Source organism: Rhinatrema bivittatum, chromosome 14 (assembly GCF_901001135.1).
Source record: "Rhinatrema bivittatum chromosome 14, aRhiBiv1.1, whole genome shotgun sequence".
Classification (NCBI taxonomy): domain Eukaryota; kingdom Metazoa; phylum Chordata; class Amphibia; order Gymnophiona; family Rhinatrematidae; genus Rhinatrema; species Rhinatrema bivittatum.
In genome coordinates this window covers 69610038-69624183 of record NC_042628.1, presented here as the reverse complement: position 1 = coordinate 69624183, position 14146 = coordinate 69610038, and the positions used below count along the sequence as shown (strand labels likewise).

The 14146-nt window shown below is 44.2% G+C and overlaps 2 protein-coding genes across 2 annotated transcripts in view; one reads left to right on the top strand and one right to left on the bottom strand.

Annotated features, from left to right (window-relative positions):
• Nucleotides 1-7286, bottom strand: part of IGLON5 (IgLON family member 5) — a 418463-nt gene extending 411177 nt beyond the window's left edge. Inside the window, exon 1 of the mRNA XM_029576928.1 lies at nt 7226-7286. Within this exon, the coding sequence (XP_029432788.1) occupies nt 7226-7280 (55 nt within the window). The 5' untranslated portion in view covers nt 7281-7286. The remainder of the gene's footprint in view (nt 1-7225) is intronic.
• A 533-nt stretch (nt 7287-7819) lies between these two features.
• Nucleotides 7820-13315, top strand: LOC115075635. The gene is made up of 3 exons (XM_029576208.1): nt 7820-7865; nt 10304-10370; nt 12562-13315. Exons 1-3 carry the CDS (start codon nt 7820-7822, stop codon nt 13313-13315), a joined length of 867 nt encoding a protein of 288 aa, XP_029432068.1.
• Nucleotides 13316-14146: the final 831 nt, after the last annotated feature.

Below are 14146 nucleotides of genomic sequence, written 5' to 3'. Positions count from 1 at the left end.
AAATTAAAGGGGAACACAGCATTGGGGCTCTAAGCAAAGTGACTATGAGAGACAGAGACTGGACAGGGAGGTGACTGGGGTGTTTGTGAGAGGCAGACTGAGCAGGGAGGTGACTGGGGTGTGAGTAAGAGTCAGAGACTGGGCAGGGAGGTGACTGGATTGTGTATGAGAGACAGACTGAGCAGAGAGGTGACTGGGTTGTATGTGAGAGACAGACTGGGCAGGGAGGTGACTGGGGTGTGTGTGAGAGACAGAGACTGGGCAGGGAGATGACTGGGGTGTGTGTGAGAGACAGTCTGGGCAGGGAGGTGACGGGTGTGTGTGGGAGACAAAGTCTGGGCAGAGAGGTGACAGGTGTGTGTGAGAGACAGTCTGGGCAGGGAGGTGAATGGGGTGTGTGTGAGAGACAGACTGGGCAGGGAGGTGACTGGGGTGTGTGTGAGAGACAGAGACTGGGCAGGGAGATGACTGGGGTGTGTGTGAGAGACAGTCTGGGCAGGGAGGTGATGGGTGTGTGTGGGAGACAAAGTCTGGGCAGAGGTGACTGGGGTGTGTGTGAGAGACAGAGTCTGGGCAGGGAGGTGAATGGGGTGTGTGTGAGAGACAGACTGAGCAGGGAGGTGACTGGGGTGTGTGTGAGAGACAGAGTCTGGGCAGGGAGGTGACTGGGGTGTGTGTGAGAGACAGACTGGGCAGGGAGGTGACTGGGGGTGTGTGAGAGACAGTCTGGGCAGGGAGGTGACTGGGGTGTGTGTGAGAGACAGAGACTGGGCAGGGAGATGACTGGGGTGTGTGTGAGAGACAGTCTGGGCAGGGAGGTGACTGGGGTGTGTGTGAGAGACAGAGACTGGGCAGGGAGGTGACTGGGGTGTGTGTGAGAGACAGAGACTGAGCAGGGAGGTGACTGGAGTGTGTGTGAGAGACAGAGAGTAGTCATAGGGTTTAATTGGGGGGTGTGTGTGTGAGTGACTTGTTGTGGGCCCTAAAGAAGAGGACCTTGAGGACAGAGCTGCTCCTGGTATATGCTTTCAAGGGAAAGGAGTAGGAGAGTTGCTGGAGAGGGTAAGTAAAGGTGGCATTTTAAGTTTATTTTTCTTGATTGACTGCCATTTTAATTATTGAGTATTATGTGATATGTTGCTGTTTTGAAATATTTTATTGATATTTGGACAATTTTCAATAATTTTTATGTTTTAATTGACGTCATTCTGTTCATCAGCTGTTTTGAAACATTTTTTATTATAGTTTTACAATTATTTCTGTGTGAGGATCTATAGCAGCTTGGCTTGTTCTGTTTTCCTAATAGGTGGTGTATTGGTGTTTAGGACCTGATTTAATATTTGTAGTGTTGCCTTTTCATAGGTAGAGTTGTTACTGTTTGAGTGTGTTCCACTTCAACTGCTTCAGAATGCCGCTGCCAGAATACTCACCAATTCACGCAAATTCGACCACATCACACCCATGCTCAAGGATCTTCATTGGCTCCCCATACACCACCGTATAACATATAAAACTCTCACTATTATACACAAAGCCCTCCACAACCAGAACATGCACTGCTTGAAAGACTCAATACACTTCCACACATACAATAGACCTACCAGATCATCATACAAAGGTACTCTCCACACTCCCTCTCTAAAACATATATACCTCAACTCCAGAAAAGAGCATGCCATAACTTATGCTTGGAACGCCATGCTCACCCGAACTCAGACTGGAGCAGTGCGCACAGAAGTTCAAAATAAAACTCAAAACATGGCTATTTAAGCAAGCCTACCCTTAACCTCTGTACATAGTAATCCTTCCCACCTCAGCTTCCATTCCCAAATCCAAGAAACATGTCTTCTGTATATTTATGTTACTGTGATCATTCTCGGCTACCTGCTCCCTAATATTTGAAATCATGACCTGTATATAATTTGTTGCCCTGTTACCTTCCTTATGTATATATTACAGTTTCAGTTCTCATATTTCCATTCTCATGCCTTTTCCTCCAATCTATATGTTTCTCTCGCTTGCAACTCCCAGTTTTTTACATCCTTGTTTTTTGTAACTGATTTTCTACTTTGTCTCCCCTGTTACATGTAAACCGGCATGATGTCCCTGATGAATGTCGGTAAAGAAAAACCTTAAATAAATAAATAAATAAACAATGCAGGCGTAACTTTGTGCAGATTCGTTTCTGTGCATTATTGCAGATCCTGGGACTGTTTTAGGTGCTATATTTCTCTTTCCATTTCTCCAGGTTCGCAATGCATGCAGAGTGGCTTTTTTTGGTTTTCCATTCCAGTTTCTGTCTCCATATTTATAATTGGTGGTTTTTCTGTACTTGATGAAGGTCATTTCTGGGTGAGGTATTTTACTAGCTTGTAGGCAATTGTATCAGTCTTATTTGTTGTGTTTTCTCAATAGGATATGCATTAGTGGTAAATGATTGCCTTTTCATAAGGAAGGCTATTGTGTCTGGGAGTAAAGGGAGTTTGTTTTGCTTTTACTGGGATGTCATCAGAACCAGAATATGTATGGCGAGTTGTACAGGGTAATGCCCTAGATCAGCTCTGCATCCATTGTTGGGAGTCAAGGGGGTTCCCGTGGATGCAGAGTGTATGTTTAAATATAGCCCCGTGACAGTCACATGTTCAGCGTGTCACGCATGTGAGAACCATCTGTCAGGTGTGTCCCGGCCGAAAAAAGATTGAGAACTTCAAAAAAGATATAATTGCAATGGAGAAGGTTGAGAAGGTTGAGAACCTAAAAAAAGATATAATTGCAATGGAGAAGGTACAGAGAAGGGCGACCAAAATGATAAGGGGAATGGAACAGCTCCCCGATGAGGAAAGGCTGAAGAGGTTAGGACTTTTCAGCTTGGAGAAAAGACGGCTGAGGGGGGATATGATAGAGGTGTTTAAAATCATGAGAGGTCTAGAACAGGTAGATGTGAATCGGTTATTTACTCTTTCGGATAGTAGAAAGACTAGGGGGCACTCCATGAAGTTAGCATGGGGCACATTTAAAACTAATCGGAGAAAGTTCTTTTTTACTCAACGCACAATTAAACTCTGGAATTTGTTGCCAGAGGATGTGGTTAGTGCAGTTAGTGTAGCTGGGTTCAAAAAAGGTTTGGATAAGTGCTTTTAAGTTCACTTAGAGATTAGCCACTGCCATTAGCAATGGTAACAAGGAATAGACTTAGTGTTTGGGTACTTGCCAGGTTCTTATGGCCTGGATTGGCCTCTGTTGGAAACAGGATGCTGGGCTTGATGGACCTTTGGTCTGACCCAGTATGGCATTTTCTTATGTTCTCATGTTCTTAACCACTGGTCTAAATGGACTACAATCACCAATGGACTACAGATACTCAAAGCTACCAGCTGCTTGTCCACAATTAGATGTATCCCTGGCACATACCATTCTCAAAGTTCCTCCACAAACAGTGTACATACATCAAAGAAGCCAGCAAACTTATCCACAGCTCTCCTTTTCTCCTGTGTAACTTTATTATCACTCTGCACTGCTCTTTGTAGGAATCTTTCCAGAATCACTGCAGCACAAGGAGCCTCTGTGCTTGAAGACCACAACTCTTTCAAGGCTTTGTGGACTTGAAATGAGGAGGCCTATGTGTGCCTTCATATCATCTGTCTGCTTCCATGTTTTTGTTATTAGGATGACAACATTTTTTAACAACCCTTGAAATGACATTCTGCCTCCCTGTTTGTTTCTCTCACAATTATTGACATAATATTGTCAGACATTTTCTAAAATACTGCCCCACCGGCTTGCTTTTGTGGACCGTTTCATTTTGCTGCATCCAGGTAAGGGGCTGTTTGGAGACAGACTAGCTGGTTGTGCACATGCTGAACGTATGCTGTCGCTTTCAAGCAGGCTCTGATCACGAGCCAAACATGTGAAAATGACTGCAAGCTGACTGGAAACAAACGTAGATAAGAGAAGGGTAGTGATCTGTTGATGGTAGAAATGATAAGGGGGGAGGCAGTGCATTGGTAAATACAGCAGGGAAAAGGAAAGGGAAGAGGGCAGATCAAAATTGTTCCCAATCTGTGCCCTGCTGTATCTCTATGTGCTTCTGTGCATTGCTCCGTGAGAGTCTCCCTGTATAAAAATCACAACGGTCCTTAAGACAACAGACACATTGCCCCTCCATTCCCCAAAACCACTATCCACTTCAGGAAACCTGCTCATCTGAAGTCTTAATCAATCATCTTGATAAGGAATTGCCACAGCTAGACCTATCCGATGTGAACTCAGCAGTCAAGTCCTGGCATACGATCACCAACAAAGTCGCAGACCAAACCTGCACACTAACCACCAAGGTGCTTAACAAGGTCCAGGACAACAGAAAACCTTGGTTCACCCCTGAACTGAAGGCCATCAAATCAGATCTCAGGAACAAAGAACATACCTGGCGCAGAAACCCCTCCACAAACTATAATAAAAAATGTTTCAAAACAGCTGATGAACAGAATGACGTCAATTACAACTCATAAAAATTATTGAAAATTGTCCAAATATCAATAAAATATTTCAAAACAGCAGACATATCACATAATACTCAATAATTAAAATGGCAGTCAATCAAGAAAAAAATAAACTTAAAATGCCACCTTTACTTACCCTCTCCAGCAACTCTCCTACTCCTTTCCCTTGAAAGCACATACCAGGAGCAGCTCTGTCCTCAAGGTCCTCTTCTTTAGGGCCCACAACAAGTAACTCACACACACACACCCCAATTAAACCCTATGACTACTCTCTGTCTAGCATTTCCTTGAGGGCTTACAGTCACCCCCTCTACAACCATTTTTTGCTCTTTGTTATTAATCCACCTTTAAACCCTCACCTACATTCTACCTCTCTGATCCACTGTTCCCATTCCCCTGCTCCACCCCCTCACCCACCCCCTACCTCCTCCCCCAGCTCTCTCTCAATTGAGGCAATTCTCCAACTGTTCTCATTCAAAGTCGACGGTTTTGCATTATCCTTGTATAATAGTTTATTTTAACACCATGTTACAAAACGTTTTTTTACATATTCCTCGTTCTATGTAATGCTCTCAAGCATTTTAAGTTGTTCTATGTTCAATATTCTTTGTTCTATGTAATGCTCTTAGGCAAATTCTAATGTTTTACTGTAAACCGGTTTGGTTTGCATCCAATGTAAGAAGATCGGTATATAAAAAAACCAAAAATAAATAAATAAATAAATAAATAAAACCCCATCTTCTTGCCAACTGCCAGTGTTCAGTGTTTAATCCATTGCTGGGGATAATGCCCTCCAAAGTACTTTCTTTGGAGTTTTTTTTTTTGCCACAACCTGCCACCTCTGCCTTTTACGGTAGCAGCATCCGGGATGTTCTCAGGCTGCTGCGGTTCCCTGATCTGTGAAGCCATAGGTCTGCCTCCAGTATGTTGGCTTTCAGAGCTGGTGAAAGCACTAAGCTGTAAATTCCTTCCATTGTATAGATACTTTATAAGAGTAATCCTGAAATATTTGGGTTGTTTGACTCTGATATAGTAACTCTGTCTTCTTATGATAGGCTTGCATTATTGCTTGTTTATGGGTGAAGTTAGACATTTGTGTAATCACAATATGTAGGCGGACTTCTCCTTCCCGTTCTCTTTCAAAAACCACCCAGCCCTGGAAATCTTAGCAAATTTAAGGCCTCCGGGAGCCATTGAGCCAAAAAATGTGTCAGATTGCGACCCTCCATACTTTCAAGTAGGCCCACAAAGTGCAAGATGTTTCTTCTTGATCTATTTTCCAGATAATCTGTTTTATCATCTTGTAATGCGAGAGCCTTTTCCATCCTTTTAATTTTGCCTAGAAGCACTGCTGAATTATCCTCCAGCTGACACTCTTCCCTCTACCTTATCTAGGTGTGGGCCACGGTCAGAGAGAAAACGGGTTTAAGGTCAGTTATTTGGACCGAAATCAAGTTTAATTTTTCATTCAGCGCCACTGCTACCACTGTGGCCAGCTCAGCTCAGCCATTTTCGTGTCAGCAACTTGCATTTTTTTTCTTTTTCCCCTCCCTTTATGGGCTCACCTCCCAGCGATTTCTGCATGAACCGGTCAATCGCCATAAACTCAGCACAACGGTGGTGTTTGTGGAGGATTAACTTGCGAGTAACACTGGATGGAGCGAGATTGTTGGGCGCTGGCACTCGCGTCCTCACAGGGTCACCACATCCTATGATCTCCACGGTTGCATTTATAGTTTCTTTATTCTGTATGTGGTGTCAGTTTATCTGTGTCCTGCATGTGTGAGGTGAGATACTCTGCTGGCATGTAGTTGCTGTGTAGGGATCCATAGCAGCCTGGCTTGTTCTGTTTTCCTAATAGGAGGTGCATTGGTGTTTTAGTGTCGGTGTAAAATTTGCAGTGTTGCCTTTTCATAGGTAGGGTTGTTACATCATGAGTGTTGGCAATTAGTGCTCTTTTGGCATGGGAGGTTTACTATATTGTAATCCTTTATTCAGTTTTTTCATGTCTTTCTGAGGGTCAAAATGTATTACATTATGCCTAATACCATATGGGTTCCAAGTGTTTTGTTTTGCAAGGTTTTCTGGTGGGCAAGGTTTTAATATACATGATTTAGTAAGTGATATTCCTACCTTGCAAGACTGTACCGTGAATGTCCTTTTTCTTGTACAATCTGCTATTATAAATGTGTATTTCTTTAATTGTGTGTTTGGAGGGCTGGGAAGAGGGCAAAGCTGTAAGGTTTGCCAAGGGTACCTAATACCCTTCTACTAGCCCTGCTGGCCATGGGATGCTTCTCACCGCCCTTCCACTAGAGAATTTGGTTGCTGCTGTCACCACTAGCTTCCCCATTACTTCTGGATCTTCATCATCCCCTGGAAGGAAGTCTGGATTATCATTATTAAATAGTCCTCAAATGATGAATCACTGCTATCATCCATGAAAAATGGTATGATCATGTCTTCAGACATGCAGCTCCACTTCCTCAATTCCTAGGACTCCAGAAAAAAAATGACAAAAAGGCACAATGAAATGTAAAAAAATAGCACACAAATGCACCCCCACCCTACAATTAAAAAAAAAAAAAAAAAAAGCTTCAGGCGTGACTCAGTTTTACCAAGCCAGAAATAGGACAGGGTTCCCACCCACCCCCTGAAAGCACAGACTAAACATAACAGCATTATCGCTTTCAAGCCCTGGCAGAAAAGCAATCAGAAGTACTTACTGTTATGACAGAATCCATTGTGTCTAAGATCTGTCCCTTTTCTGTATAGATTCATCCTTCTTTCTTGCTTCTTGTTCCATGCATGTACTAAAGGGGCAAAGAAGTCTGTACTTACATGCAAAAGGAAAGAATGCATGTGACTTTTTTTTTTTTTTTTGAGAGGTCAAAGAGGTAATCATTTGCTTCCTGGAATCAGGAAGGTCATCATTAGACTATTGTTGATATCTTTCAAGGTGTTCAGACACTCAAAGAGAGGTGATGATGAAAATGTCTGAGGCCAGAAGTGAAACAGTGTTCAGATGAGATTACTTACCCGCTGACGACCGCCGCTCCTTTTGCCCGTTTCTACCGCACCACCTAATTTACATACTGAATCGCGCGCACCGGCGAGTGGCCGGTGCGTGCACCGGGAGAGTGGGCGTTCGTCCGCTCTCCCGCGTTTTTACTGAATCGGCCCCGTAAGTGATTAGTGGCAGAAAAACCTGCTTTTGTCTCATACAAAAAAGCACATTGCTTCTAAGCACAACCTAACAAAACTGATGTTATGATGAACTTTGAACACACTCTGACCCTACAAGTAACCAGCAAAGAAATATGTTGTGCCAGCTCTGGAGCCAGAAGCACAAGTTTGATTGGAACAGTAAGTGTTATGTGTTAACCTCTTATGGGAAAACTTATTAGGGTGAGAGTAAAAAATTGACTCTCAGCAGAGGTCCATTTTCATCAAATTTTCAAGCATAGAGACCAAACCATTTGTTGTAATTGAATGAGATTTGGCGGTATTATGTACTGGGCTATTAGTGACAAATATCTAAAAGAAGATTTTAGAAACCAAACCAAACAATCTATTCACCTTTTCAACCTCTGGGGAACCGAAAGTTTCCCGTGACTTAAGGCATTTTTTTCTATCATTGATGACAGGCACTCACATAGTAAAACAGAGGTCCGTACTCAGTGGATTTGTCTGAGTGACTTTTTGAGTTACCGGGACAAAACATGAGGTTTGAATGTCTTGTACCAATGAGCAGTTACATTTTAACCAGGTAAGTCAGGGTACAAATGACAAATCAGTTCAAACTGCTGGTGAGACTGCAGTAGGGAGTCCACAGAGGCAAGTAAGGTACAAATCCTGCAGGAAAGAAATGGCTGCCTTGAATCTCTATAGAAAGACATTGCATGTGTGATGGGGAGGAGCATAGCACAAGGGCATTGTCTCCGTCCACTTGAGCAGGATGGGGAAACAAACTGTGAAATGCTAACAGAGATTAAACGGGCTGCCAAATGTGGAAGCACAATAATAATAATGGAGATTTTAATGGCCCCAATATCTACTGTGCAAACCTCTCCTCAGTGCATGGCAGAGAGGTTACGCTCTATGCAGGAATTCATTCTACAACAAACAAGAGGTTGTGCTATGTTAGATCCAGTTCTCAGTGAAATACTGGCTGTGGTGCAAAAAGCAATGGTGGTAGAGGTGCTTAGTAGCAGTGGTCATAATGTAGTCAAATTTGAGATAAGCAGAAGAGCTAGAATAATAAATAAAACTATTACGGTAAAATATGACTTTAAAAGGGTGACTAAAATAAAATGAGGAAATTAGTTGTTAGTAGGTCAATATTCAATAAGCTGGCTAACAATGAGATAGCTGACTGTTGCGGCGGCGGCTGGCCACGTAACCCATGGCCGGTCTCCCTCACCTTTGGCTCCCACGACAGGAGGGAAGTGCCGTCGGCGTTGCGTTCTCCTCGCCGGCCTGGCCTGCGGCACTTGTCTTCACGGCACGGTGGCGCCGCTGCCGCCGTCGTCCATCCCACGGACCTTCCCTGCAGCAGAGATGCTGCCGCCGATCTCTCCTCCTTCCTGGGGCTCTCCAGGCGGATGCGTGCACCCTTCTCCCTGATTTAAAGGGCCACGGCACCCTCCTGATGACATCATCTTGCCTGGGCTACTTAAGGCAAGCTCTGACAATCAGAGCGCTGGACCTCTGCCTGCCTGACCACGTTGACCTCTCCAGACCCAACCTCCGCCTGCCTGACCACGTTGACCTCTCCAGACCCGACCTCCACCTGCCTGACCACGTCTGACCACTGCCTGGAACTGACTTCTGCCTGTCCACTGACCATGTCTGATTGCTGCCTGGAACTTGAACTTTGCCTGCTCTGACTTCACCTGGACTGCCTTCAGGTACTGACCCTTGCTTCGGCCGACTATTCTGGACTGATACCCTGGCCTTGATCCGCGCTATCCACTTAGACACTCTATTCTGGCCTCCTGTGATCTCTGGACCATCTTATTTGGACATTAACCGCGTACCCTTGTGGTGGTGGGCACTCACTTGTGCTCCCTCTCTAGGAGACACTGCAAGGCCCACCTGACCAGGCCTTGAGCTCAACCTGCGGAAACCCCGGGTTGCTATTGGCGAAGCTCCAGCTAGCCTCTGTCTCCTTCTGTGCTCTGCCTCCTGGTGGCAGGCGCTCTCTGGGTCCGACCAGAGGGCCGTACCAATCTTGCACCAGGCCAATGGTCCACCTCCAGCACAACACTGACTAATTATAAACGGTCAAAAAAGAGCTGTAATTATCAAACCAGAAACAGTTGTCCATCTACTTATAAATATATGGGAATATACCAACTAGAAATGAAGATGGATAACCCTATATATGAATATCGCTTCTTAACCAGATACCTTACATATGTGGTTAGATATCGATGTTTGTAGTTCTCCAGATAATATAGATATCCGGCTATGTACAAATATCACTACTTAGCTGTATATCTGTAATATCCAGATAAATCCAAATATCATTATGTAGCCACATATCTAAGGTATCCAGAGAACTACAAATATCGCTACTTAGGCAGATACCATACATATCCGGCTAAGTAATGATAATCACCACCTATCCGGATACTGTAGTAATCACGTAGTAGAGCCTTTGCATGAAATCACGCCCTCTTTTGTCAGCTCAGTCATATTACAAAATGGCTGCTAAAAGCAGGTAGCAGAAATTTTCTGAGGAAAGGAAGAGAGGCCAATTGCCCTTGTTCTTCCTCATGAGGATGTCTTGTATCCTCCAGCGTCAAGCAAGGGAGACCTGAATGAGAGGACAGCTCTGTGGGCTACTATCCGGAGGACAACTAATAGGTAAGAATCTATTTATTTATGTGCTTATGTATATGTAATATGCTGCCTGTAAAAAACATTTTTCGAAGAGGTGTAGTCATCTAAACTTGTGTCGTTAAATATCATGGTGTTTACACTGATCTATAGGGTGATTGTCTTTCTCTCATGGGGGAATGCTGAGTGGCTTTTGTGGGGGGCTGTCCAGGGTATCAATCCAGAGCTTTCAAGCATTTGCCCGTCACCACAATGTGCATCTTTAAGAGCAGGGTTTGTGAGTTGCTTCCATGTCAGGAACTGTGCCATCAAGGTGAAGGCACTAAGCAGTAGATGAGCCATTGTGTTATTACAGTTCTCTCATGGCCTGGAGCCCAACATGAATTTCTGTGAAGAAAAGCACATCCGAGGTAGGCAGGTGCAGTGATGCAATATTGCTGCTCTCATGGTTTCATCTTCCATTTGAATCACCGATAAGAGGAAGAGGGACATCAAATACTCTACAATGTCCATAGTTTCAAGAACGGTTTTTATTGTATGCAAGCAAGCAGAAAAGTTCAAATTGTCAGCATCAAGCCAGTAGTTTACATCAACAAACCAAGGGTTCCCCCAACACGAGCCGTGTTTCAAAAAGACAGCGTCGGGAGGGAGCCTAACAAAACAATAGAAATTAGAGTCAAAATGAGCAATTGTAAATATGGACATATACATCTGAGAATACATTAATAAGCACAGGATACAGATCAATGTATATATATATGTTTGCTACGAAAAAAGCATTGTTTAACAGAGGAAGTCTTCTTAGCTTACCCATAAATTGTAAGTAACTCAGGTCTAAGTAAAGGTTGTAGTCAGACAGCATTAAATCTGAAAAATCATACAGGGTTACATAATTACCTTAAAAAGTTACATTCATATAAAGGAAGGTTAAGTGAAGGTTAAATAAAGAGTATTCAGGCAACTTACTCCCTAAAGCCCAAAGGGGTCAAGATAGTCAATAAATGTATAGATATCTACTTGGTTCGAAAAAGAAAAGCCTATCAAGAAGGCTCTCAAAGAACATTGGCAGCACAAAGTGAGCATAGGGCTTATGGTCAGGCTTGCTGACCGCTAGGTGTTGACCAAAGTCCTTGATTAGAATGTTGACAAACCTAGCACATGTGCCTTTGGGTGGATTGCAATCCTGCTTATTTCACAACCTGGTAAGGCTTCCTGTGGTTAGAGGTTATATTGAGGAGGTTTGCAGAGGAGGATTGTTTGCCAGCTCTGTTAGAGAAGAGAAAGAAGCTGCATGGGGGAGTATAGGAATGGAGAAGTCAGACTTAGAGGTGCACTGGAAATGCAGAATGTGATAAATAATGTTAGCCATAACATAAAGCTCATACAATAACGTGTACCCTCCGGAATATGGAACTATTAAAAGCAAAGTTCCGGCACATTCAGAGGCAGGAGCCAGGCCTGATCCAGAAAATCAGAGATGAGTTAGAAGAAGAAGAGGGTAAGTGTTCAAATGTTTCAGTATGCCTGTTAGCAGAAAACCAAGTCTTGCACTATGAAAACTTAGTTTTGGAAGATCTAATTGCACTGCAGAATCCGCCTAGCACCCATACAGACCAGGACTGTTCTTACCAGTTAGAGATATATGTGTCCTGTTTGCTACTCTCATAACATGGGCAGGTTATTTCACCCACATTTTTTAATTTAACTGCTTGTCATCATTCTGACTTCACATTATAGAGCCATCACTCTTATCTTCTTCACTACAGTACCTATGACAATGTTGTTTGTAGCAGGAATTGAGCAAGCAGCATGAGACTTTACCTATAAGCTTTTAGTGTGCATCACTAATGACCCATGGTTAAATACATATATGCAGCATGGAGATTTATCTGCTACTTTCACTCATTATTTCAGGTTACTGTGCAGGCTAACTATCATGTGCATTGCACTGACTAATGAGCTTCCTTGTTTAACTACCATTAGGTCAAACTTATGCTCATTCACAGTGTATGTGCAAACCATGACAGTAATAAAACTGGGCACATATTGAAGGTTCCTGTAATTTTCTTTCCTCATGTTGCTAAGACGTTAGATAACCTTATGTGTGTGAATAGATTCTAATGACATGTGTACTCAAGATCTCTTGATCTTGATCTTGTGCAACACTGTATGCAAGGGACTATAATGTTTTGTTTGATGGGGGTTCCATATTTTTCAGGAAATGGCAGACCAGCTCAGGAGGAGGGAGGGAGAGAGAGGCAGCCACCATACAAGGAAGGGGAAAGGAGAGAAGAAGGGCAAGGTGTCCAGCCCTCTCAAGAGGTCCATCCCCATTAAAGGCCCCAGCCTCCACCAAGAAGAAAAATGACTGCCTGAGCAGGCCCTGGAGGAACTCCAGTATCAGCGGCGTGTACGTTCCTGGAGGAACTCCAGCATCAGCGGCGGGTACATTCCTGGAGGAACTCCAACATCAGCGGCTGGTACATTCCTGGAGGAACTCCAGCATCAACGGCGGGTACATTCCTGGAGGAACTCCAGCATCAGCGTTCCTGGAGGAACTCCAGCATCAGCGGCAGGTACATTCCTGGAGGAACTCCAGCATCAGCGGCGGGGACTTTCCTGGAGGAACTCCAGCATCAGCGGCGGGGGCGTTCCTGGAGGAACTCCAGCATCAGCGGCGGCTATATTCCTGGAGGAACTCCAGCATCAGCGGCGGGTACATTCCTGGAGGAACTCCAGCATCAGCGGCGAGTACATTCCTGGAGGAACTCCAGCATCAGCGGCGGGTACGTTCCTGGAGGAACTCCAGCATCAGCGGCGAGTACATTCCACACTTGTGCATGAGCAAATGGGATGGAGGTGCCAGAACAGAACTCTACAGAGGGGAGGACGGGCTATGGTGGCCCGTCTCTCTGCCCCCTAAGAGCCATAGTTTGCTAAATGGTGTAGGCCCAAGTTGTTATGGTAAATAGTTTTTGTAATTTTGTTAATATAAGAGCACTATTCTTGTTAACAAAGTACCTAGTGTTGTCTCTTTATTTGCCATTGTTCACTGACCATCATTCACAGATACAGCCATGTTAAAAGTCATACATTTGTGGATGATGCAGGTGTCCAGCATTTAGATATGTGTCCCATCCTCTTGAAACCTTGTACAAGAAACAGAACAAAAGGATGATCACTATGAAAGAAGTGTGGAGCCAGCTTGCAGCAGAGATGAGGTGAAGAGATTTCCTATGGAAGACCCGCTAATGACAGTCCAAACAACCACTGCAAATTCACTGGAATGGTTCATGGTACATACAACCTCTGTACATCTCACCAGACTTAGAGCTGGTACAACAATTCCCCACATGTGGGTCAGATTGTCCCCATGAACTGGGAGACATGACTCTATGGCAAGCCATGGAACAGAATGATGCACATGGCTAATCACCCACTTAGCAATAACCTGTAAATTCTTAAAGCTACCAGAGAGCTGCGGGTGGAGTCAGCACTAGAAATATAAGGAAATAGTAGGGAGGAGGAGGACACAGCTAATATAATGGAAATAAAACCTGGACATGTGGAACATATCTACCACACATGCCTGGCAGAGTATTAGCATTCCATGCTTCAGTGCTACATGCAGACACTTTTATTGCCACTATCATTCACAAAGTGTTTTCCTTCTATCATGGACATGGTATTGTTACGAACCTGCCCGCAGACCTCATCCCATGGACAGGTCCTCCACTTACCCCATGCCGGCCCAAAGCTGCCACGTCCTTTCCTGCAGGCTAGGCCGCTCCCGGACTGGGCTG